Source organism: Lactuca sativa, chromosome 2 (assembly GCF_002870075.4).
Source record: "Lactuca sativa cultivar Salinas chromosome 2, Lsat_Salinas_v11, whole genome shotgun sequence".
NCBI lineage: Eukaryota > Viridiplantae > Streptophyta > Magnoliopsida > Asterales > Asteraceae > Lactuca > Lactuca sativa.
The window spans coordinates 17905162-17928326 of NC_056624.2; the positions used below are offsets into that span (position 1 = coordinate 17905162).

At 32.0% G+C, this 23165-nt stretch overlaps 4 protein-coding genes across 4 annotated transcripts; 3 read left to right on the forward strand and 1 right to left on the reverse strand.

Annotated features, from left to right (window-relative positions):
* The first annotated feature begins 4 nt into the window (after positions 1 to 4).
* Positions 5 to 1947, forward strand: LOC111906358 (protein FAR1-RELATED SEQUENCE 5-like). Its single transcript, XM_052768783.1, has 4 exons — positions 5 to 1218; positions 1286 to 1352; positions 1699 to 1758; positions 1924 to 1947. Exons 1-4 carry the CDS (start codon positions 5 to 7, stop codon positions 1945 to 1947), a joined length of 1365 nt encoding a protein of 454 aa, XP_052624743.1.
* Positions 1948 to 4289: 2342 nt separating this feature from the next.
* LOC128132276 (protein FAR1-RELATED SEQUENCE 7-like) lies at positions 4290 to 5285 on the forward strand. The gene has a single exon (XM_052768784.1). The coding sequence runs from the start codon at positions 4290 to 4292 to the stop codon at positions 5283 to 5285; it is 996 nt and encodes a 331-aa protein (XP_052624744.1).
* Positions 5286 to 5414: 129 nt separating this feature from the next.
* LOC128132277 (protein FAR1-RELATED SEQUENCE 5-like) lies at positions 5415 to 9455 on the forward strand. Its single transcript, XM_052768785.1, has 3 exons — positions 5415 to 5901; positions 5998 to 6068; positions 9396 to 9455. Exons 1-3 carry the CDS (start codon positions 5415 to 5417, stop codon positions 9453 to 9455), a joined length of 618 nt encoding a protein of 205 aa, XP_052624745.1.
* An 8506-nt stretch (positions 9456 to 17961) lies between these two features.
* Positions 17962 to 21923, reverse strand: LOC111906529 (GDSL esterase/lipase EXL3). The gene is made up of 5 exons (XM_023902302.3): positions 21650 to 21923; positions 19370 to 19500; positions 19008 to 19241; positions 18568 to 18823; positions 17962 to 18275 (listed from the first exon to the last, which is right to left on the reverse strand). Exons 1-5 carry the CDS (start codon positions 21912 to 21914, stop codon positions 18085 to 18087), a joined length of 1077 nt encoding a protein of 358 aa, XP_023758070.3. The 5' UTR covers positions 21915 to 21923; the 3' UTR covers positions 17962 to 18084.
* Between the last annotated feature and the right edge of the window lie 1242 nt (positions 21924 to 23165).

Below are 23165 nucleotides of genomic sequence, written 5' to 3' on the forward strand. Positions count from 1 at the left end.
AGCTATGGGTAATGCGATAAAGAAAGTGTTTCCAAACACTCGGCACCGCTTTTGTGACTGGCATATTAAAAAGCATGAGTCTGAACACCTTCGACCATTTGTTACCCGTTATAGTGATTTTCAGGAATCATATAAAGATTGGGTGAATAGTGACACCATTGAAGAGTTTGAAAGCAAATGGGAAGTTATACGTATTAAGTATAATTTGGAAAATAATTGTTGGATAAGTCAAATGTATAGCCAACGGATACATTGGGCTAAAGCCTTTCTTAAAGATATTTTCTTGGCTGGTATGACAACCAGTGGACGAAGTGAGAGTATTAATTCCTTTTTTGATGGATTTGTCAATTCGATCACCATGTTGAATGAATTCGTAATACAATATGACAAAGCAGTTAAGTCTCAAAGGGCAGCCGAAGAAGATGAGGACTTCAAGACAATGAACTCAAGAGCAGTTCTTTCTTCTGTGCATCCAATTGAAGCAAAAGCAGGTGAGTGCTATACTAGAAACATTTTTGAGATTTTTAAAAAAGAATGGATGGAAACCAATAACAATTTAACTCATGAGACTCTAAAAAAAAGTATAGAAGAAATAACATATCGAGTTGGGCAAATGAATATTGATAAAAAATATTGGAGAATTGTTAGCTTCCGTTTGGTTGGTCAAATGAATGTTATATGTTCTTGTGCTAAGTATGAGATATATGGAATTTTATGCAAACATTGCCTATATGTGATGAAGAAGAGGCATGTTGAAACACTTCCGAGTCCCTATATTTTACCTCGATGGACACTTAATGTTAGGTACAAAGTGGGTAATAATGGTATTGGACTTGAAGAAATGAATAATGATAATGGGGTTAGTGCATACACTTTATGGTGTGTTCGTTCCAACTTTACCAAAGTAATTGAACAAGCGAAATTCTCCCCTTTAAAGATAGAAAAAGTTAATAACGTATTGATAAAGCTTTTAGATGATCTAACGATTCAGGAAAAACCAATAGCATTTGAAAATTCATCGGAAGGTTATTCTGTGGGACTTTTAGAAATAAATATGACACCTCAGATATCTGTCCGAGATCCTCTTGGTCCAACTAATACGAAAGGTCGTCCGAAAAATGCAAGTAGAATCAAGTCTTCTCTAGAAATGCCGAAAAACGAACATGTTCTTACTGTCAGGGATTGGGTCATTATGCCACTAGTTGTTCAAAAAGAAAGGTAGTTATAATATTAATTTACATTTTTATGATTATATTTTTTTGAAAATTATATTAATTTGTTCCAGGTGGATGCATCGTTACAAGAAAAACAGTGACGAATGGTTGCTATTTTCTGGGATGCTGTGGGAAGAAGTTTTATGGAAAAAATATGTGCTTACCTTCTGTTTTGTTTTTTGGAATATGCTTTTGGAATAACGGATAGTTGTTATTTTTTGGAAAAGAAAAAATAGTGATGGAGAGGTTTTTTAGTTCTCGAACCTATTTTGGAATGGTTGAGAGAAACAATTTTATGTTTCTTCCTGTTTTAAATAATAATGAGCAAGTTGATGGCTAGTTATCATAAAAATATGAGCATTGCCATAAGTGTAAGTAGGTTGTTATTATTAGTGAAAAACAAAAGTACATTGCTATTACAAGTTAGAAACAAAAGTATATTGCTATTACAGGTTAAAAAAACAAATGCATGATGCTATTCCAGGTTAAAAACATAAGTAGGTTGCTGTTACAAGTTAAAAACAGAATTACGTTGCTATTACAGGTTAAAAAAAAGTACCTTGCTATTACAGGTTAAAAAACAAATGCATGTTGCTATTATAGGTTAAAAATACAAGTAGTTTACTATTATGGGTAAAAACATAAGTGGTTGCTATTACAAGTTAAAAACAGAACTATGTTGCTATTATAGTTTAAAATGTATAAATAGGTTGCTCTTTCTGTAACAATGTAAATTACGTGGCAATCTTAATCAAAACAAAAATTTATAATGTGTCAAAGTTTACATTGATCACCAATGGATGCTTCTAATTTAGTTAATACAAGAAATGTAACATATGTACAACTTTGCTATTACATAAAAAAAAAATACAATAGAGTTGATATAAACCATTGATCTAGCACCGGCAATCAAGAAATTTAATTATATTTTCACCCACTAAATCGATTGATTGCTTCAGATTGTTAGTCTTAAGTATTTGATCTTTGTCAACCGCTATGGCAACTAGTCATGTGTCGAACATCTGGGATTCTTGTAGCTAGCAATTTGTGTTATAATCCATATTGATTCTCGTACGAGGAAATTAGTTGTTTGACTTGTATATTTGAACCGAATATCAAAATTAACTTCTCTTTTCAAACCTTATTATAAGGACAGTACTTTCACCTTCATCACATCCAAGATTCACACCATCATCATTTATTTTCTCGGATTTAGATGTTGCTTCCAAATAACCACTTGCATCAATATCTTCATCTATTTGTATTTCAAACGAATGATCTGCTACTTGTTTTTCTAAATCCATGATGGTATTAGTGTCAATATCTTCGGTTATACCTGTTTCAGAGGGTCGATCTGATACTTGGAGTTCTACCAACATGTGTAAGTATCTGTAAAGTGCAAAAGTATGTAGTACTCATGAGAAAAAAGATAAGCACTAAAATTTAAACAAAAGGATGAACAGAATGCCATTAATTACCTGTAATGATTTTTCAAAGAGAAGACGGATTGGAAACAATAGAAATCCTGTCAAATTAAAAAAAAACGAAAGAGAAAGAAATTACAAGTTAATTACTTGATAACACTAATCAATTGCACATACTGCCGAAAACAAGTACTTATAAGAACTCACTCAACATCTTAAAAGTGAAATTACAAGCTATTGTTTTATAATGGCATGAAATAATTGTGTGTAATCTTTTAATTTTGATCGCATCTTAGTTGGACTCCACTAATTGAGTATAATATTGTTTCCCCGTTAATTAGCATGACGCCAAGTGCCATTGTGATTTTTAATTACTTGATGATTTGGTTAGTAAATAAAGTGATAATTGAATAAAGATATATGTCGAAGTCAAAAGGGATAATCAAAGAAGAACTCAAATATGCTCAGAATTAAATGAGTTATGCTGTGTATATGACTTCGGTTTCATATATGCAATTAGAAAAACAATAAAGAAGATTATTACCTTGCGATTACGAAAAGGAGAAGATGATCATGACATTGCGATTAAATATGAAGATAGAATAATAAAGGAAGATCTTGAAAGTTGAACTGAGAAGCTACGTCAATTGGGTACTGTGAATTTCGTAGGAAAATAGGGTATTGGCAAATCAACCTCAAAACTACGTGGTATTTGGTTCCACGCCTAAGCTTGTATGGGGCTGTTATATATATTCACTTTATATATATGGGAAAAGTGAATATATATAACAGCCCCATACAAGCTTAGGTGTGGAACCAAATACCACGTCGTTTTGAGGTTGATTTGCCAATACCCTATTTTCCTACGAAATTCACAGTACTCAATTGACGTAGCTTTTCAGTTGAACTTTCAAGATCTTCCTTTATTATTCTATCTTCATATTTAATCGCAATGTCATGATCATCTTCTCCTTTTCGTAATCGCAAGGTAATAATCTTCTTTATTGTTTTTCTAATTGCATATATGAAACCGAAGTCATATACACAGCATAACGCATTCAATTCTAAGCATTATTAAAATTTTCTGCCTCACTTATTTAATATTATTTACATATAACGAAATCTATATGAACGCATTCATTTTTGAGTTCTTCTTTGATTGTCCCTTTTGACATTGACATATATGTTTATTCAATTATCACTTTATTTACTAACCAAATCATCAAGTAGTTAAAAATCAAAGTGGCACTTGGCATCATGCTAATCAATGGGGAAACAATATTATACTCAATTAGTGGAGTCCAAACTAAGATGCGATCAAAATTAAAAGATTACACACAATTATTTCATGCCATTATAAAACAATAGCTTGTAATTTCACTTTTAAGATGTTGAGTGAGTTCTTATAAGTACTTGTTTTCGGCAGTATGTGCAATTTATTAGTGTTATCAAGTAATTAACTTGTAATTTCTTTCTCTTTCATTTTTTTTCTTTTAATTTGACAGGATTTCTATTGTTTCCAATCTGTCTTATCTTTGAAAAATCATTACAGGTAATTAATGGCATTATGTTCATCCTTTTGTTTAAATTTTAGTGCTTATCTTTTTTCTCATAAGTACTACATACTTTGGCACTTTACATATACTTACACATGTTGGTAGAACTCCAAGTATCAGATCGACCCTCTGAAACAGGTATAACCGAAGATATTGACACTAATACCATCATGGATTTAGAAAAACAAGTAGCAGATCATTCGTTTGGAACACAAATAGATGAAGATATTGATGCAAATGGTTATTTGGAAGCAACATCTGAATCCGAGAAAATAAATGATGATGGTGTGAATCTTGGATGTGATGAAGATGAAAATAGTGATACATGTATTATTGGAAAGGTTTTCGATACACCCAACGATGCATATACATTTTACAATGACTATGTATTTTTACATGGTTTTGGTACACGAAAACATTGGAAATTTAAGAACAAGTCAACAAATGAGCATTATCAGAGGATATATGTATGCAACAAAGAAGGTTTCAAACAATTGAAAGGTAATAATTCAAGTGGAAAGACAATAAAACGTCGTAGAGAGGTAAGAACTGGATGCAGAGCAATGATTCGCATTTCAAAACAAAAGGATGGGAAATGGATTGTTGACAAGTTTAATGACACACACAATCATGACTTAAGCATGACACCAACAAAGGTAATGAAGCATAGATCTCATGGGAAGTTCCACCGTACAATGGAATGTAAATCTCTTATGGTGGAACTTGGTCAATCGGGGTTGAAGCCATGTCATATTAAAAAGGTTATTAATGCATTGAAACCTTTAGATGAAGTTGATGTTACGTCAAAGCGATGTGTTGATGTCTTATCCGAACAACGAAAACAATATAAGGGAAAGGAGTTTTATGGACTTATAAAGCATTTCCAAGATAAAGCATTATTGGATAATGACCATTATTTTGTCGTAGACTTGTGTGATGATGGGTGTCGTCGGAATATCTTTTGGGCTGATGGAAGATCAAGAGACGCATATACTAAGTTTAGAGATGTTGTTGTGTTTGATGTTACTTATATGACATACAAGTACAAGATGCCATTTGCTCCCTTTGTAGGGGTTAATCATCATGGGTAATCTATACTTTTTGGTGGAGCATTGCTAGAAAATGAAAAGGAAGAAACATTTGAGTGGTTATTTGAGAATTTTTTAAAATGTATGTTTACCAAGTATCCGAAGGCAATTATTACAGATCAGGATAAAGCTATGGGTAATGCGATAAAGAAAGTGTTTCCAAACACTCGACACCGCTTTTGTGACTGGCATATTAAAAAGCATGAGTCTGAACACCTTCGACCATTTGTTACCCGTTATAGTGATTTTCAGGAATCATATAAAGATTGGGTGAATAGTGACACCATTGAAGAGTTTGAAAGCAAATGGGAAGTTATACGTATTAAGTATAATTTGGAAAATAATTTTTGGATAAGTCAAATGTATAGCCAACGGATACATTGGGCTAAAGCTTTTCTTAAAGATATTTTCTTGGCTGGTATGACAACCAGTGGACGAAGTGAGAGTATTAATTCCTTTTTTGATGGATTTGTCAATTCGAGCACCATGTTGAATGAATTCGTAATACAATATGACAAAGCAGTTAAGTCTCGAAGGGCAGCCGAAGAAGATGAGGACTTTAAGACAATGAACTCAAGAGCAATTCTTTCTTCTGTGCATCCAATTGAAGCAAAAGCAGGTGAGTGATATACTAGAAACATTTTTGAGATTTTTAAAAAAGAATGGATGGAAGCCAATAACAATTTAACTCATGAGACTCTAAAAAAAAGTACAGAAGAAATAACATATCGAGTTGGGCAAATGAATATTGATAAAAAATATTGGAGAATTGTTAGCTTCCGTTTGGTTGGTCAAATGAATGTTATATGTTCTTGTGCTAAGTATGAGATATATGGAATTTTATGCAAACATTGCCTATATGTGATGAAGAAGAGGCATGTTGAAACACTTCCGAGTCACTATATGTGTGTGTGTGTGTGCGCGCGCATATGTTAATATGAGAACATTTTTGAGATTGAGATTGAGAACATTTTTTAGTTTATGAGTTCAAAAAACATGCCCCTTTGTTTTTTTAATTGCCTTTAGGGTATTTGGGTAATAAAAATCAATTATATCCATATTTTTTAGAAAAATCTGATATCAATATCTCATACACTCAATATCATCATTATCAATATTTCATACACTCACACACACATACGTTCTCCCCGCCCCCCACCCCACACACACACACACTCTCTCTCTCTCTCTAGATCTGGACCACCGGACCACTGGTCCTACAGAACCACCATAACAGCACCGAAATCACCAGACCAGCACCTCTTCACTCTATCCAGATCTGCTTATTTGGTATCTCACTCCACCTCTTACCTTGGAAACCACCCGACTGCCGCCTCTACACTCTCCAGATTTGTTTTTTCACCACCTCTTACAATAGAAAACTACCTACATCCACCTCCACTCTTCCCGAACCATTACCAGATCTTGCTTCACCAGCCACCACCTTCGGATCTCGTCTTGTGGGCATAAGATCTCATTTTGTTGAATCTCACCAGCCACTCATTAAATGTAATTTGAAGAAGGTGTCGCCGGAAGGCAGGATCATTCACCTGAATCATGGTTGAAACGATTAACGGAAGGCATGTCCATCAGCGAAGCTTCAAGGAATGTTTGGAGGCAAAATCACTTGGATTAAGTTAGCCATCGCCAGCCATCGCCGTCGTCGTCTTTGTTCCGTCGTTTATGTATCTGCATCACACTATACGGTATACACACTAGACATCATCACGAAGAATGTAGTTTGATCCATCTGCCTTTACAATGATTGGTACCTGACAACGCTTGACTTGATAACAAGCTTCCTTATATGGGGTTTGAACACGAAAAACACTATCAATGCCATCTCGGAGAGTATGAGAAAGAGAATTTGAATCATGGCTGTGAATCGACGCACTCTCCGCTTCACGGCCAGATAGTCGAGTTGGTGGTGAGACCGTAGTTTTGGGGGTGTTCATCATAGGGATGCATGTTGCAGGTTTACAAAGCCTTTTCGAACTCCACTTGAGGGGTAACTTATTATGAAGCATGAAGAAGTTGCTGCTCCTTACGGGAAGAAGAATAGCAGTGGAGGATTCGTACTTTGGAAAAGATAAGTAACTCCTTACAATTTTGACTTTTCAAATTAGGTTTTATTTTGCAAAAGCGTTAAAACGGATAAAAAGGCATTAGTGGAGTGGGCTTATTTCTCAAATAAATTACACATATGGATCATTTTTATATTACAAACCATTTTTATACTACATGTTACAAATTATCTTATTAATTTTATTAGATTTAATATAGGATAATGTAGAGTTCGTAAAATTTTATTTTCATATACTTTTTTTTGTGGGCGCATCGTATATTTTTTAAATACATATTTTTTTTTTAACTAATTAGTAAATATAATACAAGACTAAATATACTTTTTGGATGAGACTATTATATTTGATCATAGCATGGAGATTTTATTAGATTTAATATAAAATAAAATAAATGTGTATGAGAATATTATATCTATCCAATCAAATTTGAATTTCATGGACCATATTTATTTTTGCGTTTTCGACGTAATAGTTATTCTTGTATAATTAATCACATTTATCAACATGTATTTAATCACATATAATTTATATGGACACAGACAAAACTTGTCCATATAAATATATGTGATGAAATACATCTAATCACATGTGATGAAATACATGAGACCAATTATTCAATCAAATATTCAAAAATAAAATGTTGTCCACATAAATCATATGTGATTAAATATATTAGTCACATGTGATTATATGTATCTAATCACATGATTTATTTGGACAAAATTCGAGAAAAATTAGTCACATGATTATATGTATCTAATCACATGTGATTATATATAGGAAAAATTAGTGAATCGATAAAAAGAAAAAGAATCATGTCCACATAAATCATACGAGATTATATATATATATATATATATATATATATATATATATATATATATATATATATATATAATCACATTTGATTATATGTATCTAATCACATACAATTGATGTGAACAAGGTTCAATTTTGCGTTCTCGATTAAATAGTTGTTCTTGTTTATTCAATCAGATGTGATTATATATATATATATATATATATATATATATATATATATATATATATATATATATATAATCACATATGATTTATATGGAAAATATTCATTTTCACGTTCTCGATTCAATACTTGTTCTCATATGTTTAATCACATGTGATTAAATGTATTTAATCATATATGATTCATGTGCACAAGATTTCATTTTGCATTTACAATTCAATCGGTGTTCTTTGTCCACATTTGAAAATGAATATCGTATACATAAAATCATATATGATTTATATGGACAATATTCGTGTTGTGTTTTGGATTCAATATTTATTATCATGTATTTAATCACAAGTGATTATATGTGATTAGATACATATGAAAGTTATTTGATCGAAAATTCGAAAATGAATATTGTCTATATAAATAATATGTAATTAGATACATATAACCACATTTAATTATATGTATTTAATCACATATAATTTATGTAATTATATTTATTTAAATAAACGAGAACAACTATTGAATCACATATGATTTATATGGACAAGATTCATTATCATGTTCTGGATTCAATAATTGTTCTTAGTCAACTTCAATCATATGTGATTAAATACATGTAATCACATGTTATTATATATATATATATATATATATATATATATATATATATATATATATCTAATCACATATGATTTATAAAGACAATAATATTGTCTTTATAAATCATATGTGAATAGATACATATAATCATATATGATTATATACAAGAGAACAACCATTGAATCAAAAACGTAAAAAAAATATTTGATCACATTAATCATATGTTATTAAGTACATATAATAAGATATTATTAAATACATGATAAAATTCAATGAATGGAAAACATGAAAACTATTCTTGTTTATATAAATCATATGTGATTAAATACATATAATCATATATGATTATATGTATTTAATCGCATATGATTTATGTGATTAAAGACATATAATCACACATGATTTATGCCATTATATGCATTTAATAACATATAGTTTTGGTGGTTGTAGGTAGTGGGTGGTGGTCGCGCAGTGGAGATGCATAGTGATGTGTGGTGGTGGTGGAGTTAGGGAACGATGGTGATGTGTGGTGGTGGTGGAGTTAGGGAACGATGGTGATGGGTGGTGTTGGTGGGTAGTGGGCGATGTGCTGGAGGGTGATAGTTGGTTTGTGGTAGTTGCGGGTGGTGGTTATGGGTGGTTGTAGGTAGTGAGTGGTGGGGGTGGTGGGTTGTAGTGGTGGTGATGGATGGATGGTGGTCGTTTGTGGTGGTAAGTGACGCATGGTGATGGTTGTGGTGGTTGGTGGTTGGCGGTAAGGGTGGTAGTTTTAGTGGATGTTGGGTAGGGGTGATGGTTGCGGGTGGTGGTGGTTGGTGATAGTGAATGGTGGTGGGTATTGGTGGTGGCGTGTGGTGAAATTTGGTGGTTGTGCAGGTTGGTTGTAGTAAGTGGTGGGTGGTAACGGTGGTGGTAGGTGGAGGTTGTGGGTGGGGGTGATGGTGATGGGTGGTGGGTGAAGGTGGGGGTGGCAGTGGTTAGTGGTAGGGATGGTGGTGGCGGATGGTAATAATTGTGGTGTTTCGTGGTTTTGGTGAGTGGGATTATGGTGTTTGGTGGTTTTGGTGAGTGGTGGGTAGGGGTGATGGTGGGGAGTGGTGGGTGATGGGTGGTGGTGGGTAGTGGACAGTATTCATTTTTGCGTTCTCGATTCACTAGTTTTTCACGTTTATTTAATCACATATGATTATATGTATTTAATAACATATAAATCATATATGATTTTATACGTATAATCACATGTGAATTGATACATATAATCACATGTGATTTATATACACACGAAAAACTAATGAATCAAAAACACAATAACAAATCTTTGTTCATATTAATCATATATGATTAAATGTTATATAATCAGGTATGATTAAATGCATGAGAAAAATTATCGAATGAAGAATACGAAAACGAAATTGTCTATATAAATCATATGTGATTTGATACATATAATCATACTAGGTTAAAACCTGTGTACTATACGGGTGATAAGTTTAAATAACATATACTAACAAAAACATAGTCATTATCATGAACTTGCAAACACTCGTTTGTTTACACGTTCCAATGTAAAAACTTCTTTGTTCCAAGATTAATGCTCTCATTACTAAATATTTTCAACTGTAGAATCCATATCTACTCCTTTTATGTTTGAAATCTTTAAAATTTTTTTATGAAGTAGACTATTATAAATGACAATTTCTAAAAAATAAAATGATATGAATGATTTTAACATGAAAGTAAAATGTTATAATTCACATTAAATTAAAAATGCTATAATTAACATACAAATATTATAATTATCATTGAGATGAAATTAAATGCTATAATTGACATTAACATGAAAGTTACATGTTATATTTCAAAAATAAAATGAAAGCAAAATGCTATAATTAACATTAACACTAAAGTTGAATGTTAAAATCTAAAAAAGTGATAATTAACATTAAAATAAAAAGTTGAATGCTAGAATTGAAAAAAAAATGAAAGATATGCTATGATCAACATTGAAATTAAAGGCCAATGAAATATGAATGTTAAAATTGAAAAAAATGATATAATTGACATTAAAAATAAAAGTTGAATGCTAGAATTAAAAAAAAATGAAAGAAATGTTATAATCAACATTGAAATTAAAGGTCAATGCTATAACTGAAAAAAAAAATAAAAATAAAATAAAATAAAACGCTCCATCATTGTCGATAACATGAATGTTGAATGCTTAATTGAGAAATTGAAACTAAAACAAAGTATATTGATGATTAAATATGATAATGAAAAATAAATGATTTATAAATATTTATTAAATTAGTTTATTAAAAATATGATACATAAAAAGTTATCGTGTAAATAATAATGTATACATAAACATATATTAAACTTATAACAAATAAATAATTAAGACGTTCAATTTTTTTTATTAGATCGCCTCTATGGCAACCCATATGTTTGATTAATGCGTTATTGTAGCCTTTTAGTCAATAGTCAAAGGTAAACAAAATTTAGGAATAATCAAATGGTGTCAAATCCAAAATTATAAAATAAAAAGATCAACGATAACCAAAGAACCAGGTATATTGAGATACAAAATTTCAAGAAATAAAATTAAATGAACAGGTGTGTAATTCTTCTTTCGAATATATTGAATAGAGCGTAGCAAGATTAGGGGCATTGATACACGGGAGGAGTGAGTAATGACAAAATCTTTTATGTTGATATAAAAGAATAGCTTAAATGCTAGATATAACATTGTAATTATAATGAACTCACAATGTTACTTTCTAGTCTATGTATCTTTTTTAAAATTTCATTTACGGATACATTAGAAGGGAAAAAACCATATTTTGTATCTTAACCAAAAATTGAAATGATAAGTAAATTTTCATGATCTTTAATAGATAAAAAGGATTTATTAGAAGAGTAAAGAATTTTTATATATATATATATATATATATATATATATATATATATATATATATATATATATATATATATATATATATATATATATATATATATATATATATATATATATATATATATATTATCTCCTACATTCATCATTTCATCATTCACAAATTTTTTTTCCCACCGAGGGCACCCTCTTTTTTCAAAACGAAACCCGATGATGAAGTCTTGATGGTGGTGTTAATGTGAAGATGAACATGGCAACATCCTTATGACTTTGAAATTTTAATTTTAGTTACAAATTAGAGACCTGTCAAGAGAAAGAGATGAATGAAAAAATAATCATTGTTATTTCCTTCTTTAGTCCAAAAAGTACATTGTTACACTAAGACTATACATGATTCTTTTCTAGGGAAGATTTTTAATTCTAAACAACAATTTAGCTCAATATGCAAAAGATGAGGCTAAAATGATAGCGTATTCCCATGGTTGTTATTGCGTCCAAGTATTCTGGAATGTACTTACATAAACATTACTTTTTTATTTTTAAAATATCAACTTTATTTTAGGGAAAAAAATGTCAGAAGTGATTTTGTATGGACAAAAATGTCAATCTGTCAGGGACAAACATGTTAAAATAGAAGGAAAATTTTTAATCTTTCAACTAAAACCGATCCATGACAATTGAATGAGATTTACTTAGTCAAAACTTAAAAAGATGTTTCTAGTTATCAGGAACAAAAATGTCCAACCATCTTTTAATTAACAGTGATCTAAGATACTGTTTTATTGGTAAGTTTTGGAAAAAAAATATTGTGAGCTGCATAACAACTGCACATATTTGATGATCGTTTTTTTAGTTTTGGGACAAGAAAGAAGTTTGTAGTTGTTTCTTCTCCACCCACCCGTTAAACTCGCCTCAGTAAAAAAAATAATCACAAATGTGAACCACTGTAATTTACAAAAAAAAAAAAAATTTAAAAATTTTTTTTTGAATTAAACTCATTTAAATCTTATGTATACCCTAATTTCTCTTTCCAGTCTATTTCAATATGCAAATGATTTTGAAAAATTTCATTGTTCGATTTAAACTCATTAAATCATTTGTAAGCTATATCCCACCATAGATCTCCCCATATCTCTCCCCTTGTTTCTACTTTGTGACCAACTATTCAACATTCTTCAATATTTTTGACTATTACAAGAAAAGGTTTTAATGTATGGCCTCATTAAATGGATTTATCACCAACAATTTCAAATCGGATTATAGATAAATAGAACGTGAATCTTCATGGATGTTTGGTCTGAGGTGTTTGCCACTAAAGTCAATGCCAAATTTGAAAGTCGATCGTAATGCATCTCAAGAAAATAAGGATCTTGAATGCCAAATTGGCTCCTACTACATGAAAAATGCATGTATCTGCAAAAGGAAATATGATTAACATTTGAAGGCATTTAAAAAGAACAAATTTAAATTTTGAATCAAATATCTTTCTACAACCATAACATCTTCACCAACATCATGCATAGACTATGAAGAGTAGTTACTCCACAGCAAATATGAGTATTAACATAGAAAATGATGTACAAAATCATCATAGGCTAAAAAGATACATATGTATGTTTTCTATATTTTATAATCACAAAAATAATATATAATGAATACCTCTCCAATTATAGGACTTGAGGAAAACAATTTTAAACCCTCTTGAAAGTTTGGTGCCACATCATTTACTATATCAACAATATTTCTCTCCCTGGAAATATATAAAATGTGAGAAACATTTATTGTATAACAATAATAATAATTATTATTTTTTCAAGATGTGAAGTAAGAAAGTACTGGTAAATTTTGAGAGCTTCTACAACAACACAGAATACAGGATGCCCAGAATAGGTGAATCCATGAGAAAGTACACATAAGGAATATAAAATGTTGGGAAATGTAATTCCAGACAATGATGAGAATCACCAATTCTAACGAAACCACGGAATAAGTTATGGGATTTTATCGAGTTTATTGCTTTGTGAAGATATGACATCTGCAACTTCTGTGCTAACAAGAACAACGTATATGCAGAGGAAAGGGACTGAAATTTTTTGGCTTTTTTTTATTGTAATTCTTTTTGAGATTATATGGTATCTGATTTTAATCATTTTTATTTATATATGTTTAGTGATTATAACTTTGCTATGTAGACAAGATCGGGCTTAATCTTGTACTTATCACATCCAAACATAGTTCCAATCCTTCCAAATGCACAGATTACCGGTAAATTACAATTGCAAAATGTTATTACTTATTACTACTCAACAAAATAAAAATATAAAGTTAAAAATAAAAACTACCACTTTACCTCATAACCTATGAATAAAATATCATATTTTCTAACAACAACCTGGACCTGCATAATGGTTAAAAAGATATAACACATGTGAGAGTTATTGCTTACATTAACTATAATATAGGGGAAAATCTGTAAATTTATAAAAGCCCAACCTTCTCAAAATAACCTTCAGGTGGAGGTATCACACCTCCTGCTCCCATAACTGGTTCGATTACAATATCTGCGAATTGAAGATCTTCTAGATTCAAAGTATATTTCACTCGAGCATAAATTTTAATGGTTAATGCATGCGGTATCATATTTTATTTTGAAACATTATCCATTTGATTATACCACGGAACTTCTATCAAATATAGAGAGGTATTGAGCCGATATGTGCAATCCTAACACTAAAACCCTAAGGAGTGCTACCATACGTAGATAATCATTAGTGAATCAACAAATTCGAAACCCTATAACTATATTATTATCAACTAATTCGCAGAGCAAAATTCTGAAGAAATTTTGGGGCTTAGGATGATATATGGCTATGACGAAGTTTTGGATCACTACGACAAAAAAGTAACAGACATATAGAAGAAGAGTAGTTACTCCACAACAAATTCATAATCAAAAAGACGAATAAAAAAATCAGAAATCGAACCTGTTGGTGGAGGAAGCGCTGAAGTGATAGGTGATCTTCGGTTTCTTAAGGTTGAACTGAAACATGGAAGATAAGCTATCGAACCTAAACATGGTGATGAGTCCGAAGATTTCAATCGCTCTCTCTATTTTCTTTTCAATCGAACACTTGTGTGGAGGTGGTGGAGCGATCGATTCAATATTGTAAAGCCTAAATCCAGGAAAGTTTGTGATAATTAGGGTTTACATCAAAAGATATGGAGTGGGTCTTGCTGATTTAATGGGATTGCGCTCGATGAGCGGTTGAAGATTATATGATTAGCTGATTTTACGGGATTGATGAATACACCGGGTTCTAAAACATTTCAGAGGGGTGACTGTATGAGGGCAGAACAGGAATTTCATATAGATAATTTGAGCGGGAAAATTGGATGAGAGAGTGCTTGTGGCAGAACTGGTTTTATTTATTAGATTAGGGGATGTGATTATATGTATTTAATCACATGTAATTTATGTGACTAAATACATATAATCACTTATTACTTATATGATTATATGACTTTAATCACATATGGTGGTGGTGGGTGGTAGGTGATGGGGGTCATGGGTAATAACTGGTTGGGTGGTGGTGGTTGGTGAAGGAAGGTAGGTGGTAGTGGTGGTGAAGAGTGGTAGGCGTGGTGGGTGGTGGTTGGTGTATGATGGTTGTGTGGTTGGTGGGTGGTAGGTGATGGTGTTGTTGATGGATGGTGGTGGTAATGCGTAGTGGTGGTGTGTGGTGATGTTTCATGGTGGTGGTGGCTGTTTGTGGTTGGTGGATGGTGGTGGTTGGTGGTGATGTGTGGTGGTTTTTGTAGGTGGGGGTGGGGGTGGTGGCGACGGTTGGTGATGATGGGTGGTAGAAGCGAGATGGTGGTGATGGGTGGTGGTGGTGTGTAATGATAGGTAAGTGGTTGCGAGTGGTGGTGATAGTGATGGGTGGTGGGTGGGTGTAGGTGTGAGTGATGGTGGTTGGGTGGTAATTGTGGTAGGTGGTGGCAAGTGGTGGTTGGTGGTGATTGGTGGTGGATGGTGGTGGGTGGTGGTTGTGGTTAGTGGTGGGTGGTGGTTGTGGTTAGTGGTGTTGGTGATGGATGGTGGTGGGTCGTGGGTAGTGATGGGTGGTAGGTGGTGGTGGCGGGTGGTGGTGATGGGTGGTAAGTAGTGGTGGTGGGTGGTGTTAGTTGGTTGATGATGATAGGTGGTGGTGGTGGTTGGGTAGTGATGGTGGTGGGTGGTGATTGTGGTGACAGGTAGTGGTTGGTGGTGGCGGTGGTGGTGGGTTGTGCGTGGTGGTTTATAGTGGTTGTGGTGGGTGGTAATAAGTGGTGGATGGTGGTGGTGGTTGGTGGTGATGATGGGTCGTAGGTAGTGGTTGTGGGTGGTAGTGGTGATGAGTAGTGGAGGTGGGTGGTGGTGGCGGGTGGTGATGGTGGTGGGTGGTGATGGTGGTGGTGAGTGGTGGTTGGTGGTGGTGGTGGGTGGTGGTTGTGGTAGGTGGGTAGTGGGTGGTGGTGGTGGCGGGTGGTGGTGGGTGGTGGGTAGTAATAGGTGGTGGTTGGTGGTGGTGGTGGTTAGTGATGGGTGGTGGGGGCGGGTGGTTGTTATAGGTGGTAGGTCGTGGTGGTGGGTGGTGGGTGGTGTTAGTTAGTGAGTTTTTTAATTGTTTGTAACTTTTTTTTTATTTATATGAATATTATTTTGTAATTTTAATTAAAAAAATTATGTGGTCCAAATTTGTTCTCAAATGTTCTCGCGATAAGAAATGTTTTTGATTGAACGCTCCCTATATATATGGGAAAAGTGAATATGTGCCTATTATGTACCTAAGCTTTGATATACAAACTTTTAAACGACGTAGTTTTAAACAAAACAAATCTAATTTCATTTTCTCTTAGTTTGGTTTCAATAAATACCATTGAATTAAGTTCAATTATTGAATGAAAAAGATCAATTATATATATACTTTTATTGCAAATAATTCTTGAAGTTTCTAGAGAAAATAAAAACCAATATTTTTTAACGAATAATACTTAAGCGTTTTGTATTTTAATTGAAAAACTTTATCCAATGATTTTGTGAAAAGTTTGATTGAGTTATAATATGTTCTTCTTTTATCTTTTATTCTATTAGTTTTCATTTAGATTTTAGTAGGGTTGATTAAATGGTAGCGAATTTTAATGCTTTAAGTTCTTAGACACAATGAAAGAAAAAAAACATAAATTTGATCGATTTAGTAAGTTACATGACACTTGTGGTCATTGGAATGAAAATTTTTATATTTTTTAGGAACGTTTTAATATTCAAAGTTTAGCCTCAACACTTTAAGAAATTTACAAATTTGATCCATTTTCTAAAAACTTTCTAATTTCAACCCCTTTAATTTTTAGCCATTTTGACACTTTTGGTCCATTCAGTTAAAACTTTTACATTTTGTTCATAAAAAACACAAAAATGGTCCGGTGCAAAACCAGTGTTTTTCCGCTTCCCTTATGAATAGTAAACTTGCATGTTTTTTTTCAACTTTTCCCCTCATTTTTTAGCCATTTTGACACTTTTAGTTATTTCAATCAAAACTTTTACATTTTTTTGAAACCTTTTAATATTCAATGTTTTGCCACAAAACTTTAAGGAATTGTTAACTTTGGTCTATTTTCTAAAAACTTGCTAATTCCAGCCCGTTTAATTCTTTAACCATTTTGACACTTTTGGTCTTTACTGCCAAAACTTTTACATTTTTTCATAAACAACACAAAAAACGGCCCGGGGCGAAACCCAAGTTTTTTCTGCTAGTTATCTATGAAAATAATACAAAATACAATACAATTTCTACGATAAAAAATAAAGTATATTACACAATCAAAATAAGTATATTTTCTTTGTTTTAATTTTTAGTAGTGATATCGAAGAACAAGAAGAACTAGTCAATCATCAAAAAAAACATTTACGACATTTGAAAAATAATAAACTGTATTATAGATTAAACAATATCAAATATGTAACACAATATATCCATATATTTATCGAGAAGAAACATCACAAAAAAGTCAAGATTCAAATGCTAACACAAGGAAAGACGGGGAGTTTGGTAACATTAGCTAAACAACAAAATGAAGACTGCATTGTTTAGACTCATTGTTTGTTAAAGTTGTAAGCCTTCCTTTATTCATGAACAAAGGCGTTTTATCTAACATTAACAATTTAGCTACCAGTGCAATTCAATTATCTTAGAATAAACTATTAACTAAATCTGGTAGAACTTGATTTACAAAGATAATACATCCTTTCTCTGAAAGATGGATACTATCCCAGAACAAAAATTTAGAGTCATCATGGCATGTTGGGCTGAGTTTGTTGCATAGAAAGAGCACCTCTATCGCTCCAGTTCCACAACAACCTTTATCTGTAACCTCCAACCCTAGCAAAAGGTACAAAAATATAATAATAATAATAAGTAATTACTACAATGTGAATATGAAAAATGTAGTCTAAAATTATTTTAGAAGGTAACTCCAAATTAAACATAACTCATACTATCCGCTGTGTGATTACTTGTAATATCCACTCTAAAACAAAGGTAGATTGATCGAAAACTAATTGACACTTAGCAAAATACGATTTAGAGAAAACCGACATAACTAAAAACTTTGTAGCATCATTAAAATTTTGACATAAGTAGTCGTAAAACAATATTTTGGATATAGTGATACCATATTGGTGAGGGTTTTCAATGATGCTCATCAAAGGATTGTAGAAATCAACAAAAGCAACCCTGGACTGAAGAAGATTGCTTTCAAGAAATTTAAGTTGTTGTTTTAGCATGTCATTGAACAATTGTACTGCATTATTGTCGTTGTCTACACACTTTCTTAGTACTCCACCAGATAACGTTCTTTGAACCGGTAAACAGCCAACTGGGGGCCCGCTAAGGACAGCTATCTTTCTTGCTCCCAATTTGTGTATTTCCTTCAAATAATTTAAAACCAATCGTATGTTAATATATCTCATTTCAACGTTTTCTTTGAACTTTTATTGAATGCTTGAAGCAATGATCTCTTAACATTTATGCTCTGTCTAGTAAGAAAATAGAAATATCATATAGTTATTGATATAAAAACCATTCAAAAAATGATTGATAAAGAGTTATTACCTTTACAAAGTTTACGGCTAATTGTACCAACATTTTATTATAAGTAGGAACATCATATTGGACTCTTCTAACAGGAACAGTAGAGTAACTAATAAAAAAATCATTGGTGCTTGCTGAAATCAGGTATACACTTTTGGTAAGTATATTTTCGGTAGCATCTTCTCCAACGATCTTATTGAGCTTCCCAATGTATTGTTTGAACATCTCTAGTTGACTCGATAGTGGTATAACAGACTATTTACGATATATGCATCCGAGTTGGAACACACACACACACATAAACACATATGAGATACATTCAACAATTAGTTCAAAGGGTAGGAATGAAAATGTATTATTAAAAGAAAAATCAAAAAGCATACCGTAATTGTAGGGGTTATGGGATCATATCCACTGCCACCGGAAGCAAAACTTACACCAGTTTTAAGATCTTGGTCTTGTATGAGAGGGTCCAAATATGCTGGAAGATACTCTTTCACTCCTAGTGCATTGACTTATAATTTCATATGAAACAATTGCAGTTTTGTTAGTTGAAATGATCTATAAGTTTATAATACATGTATGGCGTATGACATTGCACTACACCCCTTCCAGTTTAATGAAAACATATATTATGCCCAATATAACAAATGAGGTTTTATTAATAAGTGCAAATTTCTTAGATTTTAGCAACTTCTATCTACTTTTGGTTATGAACTTTACAAGGGGGGCAACTATAAGAAATTGAGTTTCAAGACAAAATCTTTGGGGACGAAATTAGGTTGTTACTAAAGGTTAACCTACAAGGATGACATTTTCTTGCTAAGGTTATTATAAAAGTAGAGTGTTTTTCTTAACTTTCAATGCGTTTTTTAGAAAGACTACATATTAATAAAACGACCCAACAAGAACCGATGAAATAGTACTTTTAAATAATAAAAAGTATAAAAAGTTTATTTATTGTAACAAAATAATCTTTGTAATCCATAATGTAGATTTAATGAAATAGTTGAACGGAGCCGAGTGTGTAGTTCACATTCAATAGATTAAACTTAATTATACTAAGATGTTACGGCTAAGTTCAATGGATATAGAGTTTAATTACCATTAAACTTTTCTATATGAAAAAATATATTTTTATCTTAAATTAAATAAATGTTCTATTTAATTTTTCTAGAGTTCAATAAATTATATGAAAAAAACTAATTGAATTATATAAATTGTAGAATAATAATATGATAATTTTTGTATGCACTGTGATATGTCTAAACTTTTCTAAGTCCTTTAAAAATGATAAATTAAAAATAAATACAATGATCGGTTAATGATTAATATCATAAACGGATCAAAGATGTTTTTGACGAATCTTCTATTATGTAATTTCACCATAAGAGTATAGGTCTCATTTGGCCAAACTAACTAGTATCTATAAGGCTCAAACTGAAAAATGCTAGTTGATAGCTACAAACTTTGAAGTTATGGTTTTTATTTGTGAAGCATTGCTTAAAAGGCTAAAAGGTGGTAAGGTCACTTGAATTATAACTTTTTTGTATAAAATAAAAATTAAAAGATTGTATGGCTACAATTTGTTTTTTTAATTCTAGCTTGTTTTAAAAAGGTAAAAGCTTCTTAAAGTTCTAAAAAAATCAATGTGAATATATGGCTTAGTTGACTTTATCACTTTAGAAAATTAAATGGTTTGAATTTTGGATTATAAGTGGGAAAAGAGTGTATTGATAACTTTTGATTTAATGAAAGGTCACTTATTATCTTTTATAGTCGACCAATTTTTAAACCAACATCAAAAAAGTTAACTTAATAAGTGGATTTAGTGGCTACGACTTGAGACATACTTCCAGCACAAAAGGTTCTAAAATCTTTACGTCTACTAGATGGAAAAAGTGAGGTTGTGTATTACACGTGAAGAAAATGGCTTGCTTATATACACAATTACAAATCCATGGAGATAGTTTGCATAGAAGTTCTGTAATTTTGAAAAATATTTACCTAAAGATAGCAGTTTGAAATTTAATTACAATAAGATAGTAAACCAATTTTTTTTATGCGTTCTATTATTTTATTTTAATCTTTTTAATTAGACTTCAACATTCATACCGATCATATCATTGTTTTCAAACTATTACCATTTTTTATGGAGATCATTCTTTTTGGTGCTAAACAATCCTCAAAAAGTTAAAATTTTAGGAAACCCTAAGCTTTAACAAAATCAAATTCAACTTAAGTTTGAACCATGATAATTTTGTCAACCAAAATTTAATGTCAGATAAACATTTGACTTTCTTGCCGATCTTTATCTATGATAAAAGTGTGGTCGTGTCAACATGCCACCAAAAAAAAAAAAAGAAGGTTGGAGGAGGTTTTGTTGTCGGCATCCATTTTTTCCGGCAAAAGGAAACCATGAGGCAAGAAAAAACGCGAAGGACCACGTTTCCTCATTAATTAGTCAATGTTGACATTGTTTTTTTCGTTTATTTAATATAAAAATACGAGGCCCACCATCCTTTTCCTAGTATTTGGTGATTATATGGAAACTAACTTTATGTGGTAAATATTTTTTATTAATTATATTTTGGTATAAAACTCGTTTGCATAGACCATGATGAAAACACATGTGTAAAAGAAAAAAAAAAGGAGAGAAATACCGAAGAAGTCAGCTAGTGATTTTCCATCGGTGAACCTTCCTGTTGGTTTTCCATCAACGAAATCCTTTCCGTAGGGATGAAAATTGGCCTTAACGATAGTGTTGATATAATTATTATTACCCTGATCCAAGTAGGAGTCTCCGAATGTAATGACTGCTGGTATAGACACATTTTCAAGTAGATTTAGTGCTCCCTCGCTGTAGCATAAATAAATAGAGGAAAATAGATAGTAGACAAGAATGACATTTGTAACTGAAAGAAGCATTGGGAAACAATATATGTTCGAAATGGCATCAATCATTCGATTACGTAGAGATGATTTGATGACAGATGACTAGTAGTATTGGTTTATAAGTAGTATTTTTCTCGTTAATTGAATACTTCGTTTACCCATGGGATTTGATAAAGATGTTGCAAATCTTTAACTTAAAGTGTGGGATATATACTAGCTTAAGTTATGGGGTTATATAATATCTTGTTGTTTGAAATCCGCTGTGAAATTCAAAAGCTTTAAGCATTATTCTTCGTAGCATCTAAATTTTATATCAGTAAAGAAAAAACATTCACACACGGATTTGGAGTTATTCTGCAAAATTTAAGGTATAAACTAAAACTATGTTTTAGAAGACAGTTGTTACGCAATAATAAAGGATATAAGACCGTGGCTTATCTATCACAAAATTTACAATATTACGCATTGATTAGCTCTGAAATTATATCATGTGTAATTAACTTGGCAACCAAAGTCTTAGACCCAAATGTATGTTTTTAGAATATGTCATTTATTTAAAATAACTCTTATTTAATTTTATTTTGGATAATTTGTTGTGATTCATATTAACCAGAAGGAGGGTCCATATTTCGTATGGGTGGTGTATTTAATTATGTTGCTGCCCACTTATGTTAGTGTGTATAGACATACATGAATGTACAATAGAATATATGCATATGATTATGGTAATATGAATGTTATTTTCTGATCTTTTTCTCATTTTCAAATTGTTAGTCATCAATCTTTTTCCCCAACTGTAAGCTGCTTCATATTGAATTCAACTCGTGGTCAAAGATAAGGCATAATTACCTAGAAGCTAGAGCAGATTGTGGCAAAAAAGACTTAATTATTATATAAATAATGAAGTAATATGTTTTCTTCTTTTATTAAGAAAACATTAGACTAGAGAGAGTGGGTGTGGCCTGAACCGCACTCCCCTTTCCACATAAGCACAAACACCGCCCCTTGGGTGCGGTAGAGAGTGCAATGCGGCTTTCCAACAGAGCACTCCTTCAAACAACGTGACTGGTTCCTTTTTCTCACATTCATCTGATTGGTCTATTTTATTTATTAAAAATAAAAAAAATACCCAAGTGTAGCACCACTCCTTGGGTGTGGTATGAAACCATACTTTTGTGGTAACGGGTGAAGTGACACCTACGTGTCACTGCGGTTTCATGAGGGAGTGCGACACCACTCCCTCCAGCCTTTACCAATTACACTAAACTTCATAGTTATCTCCTC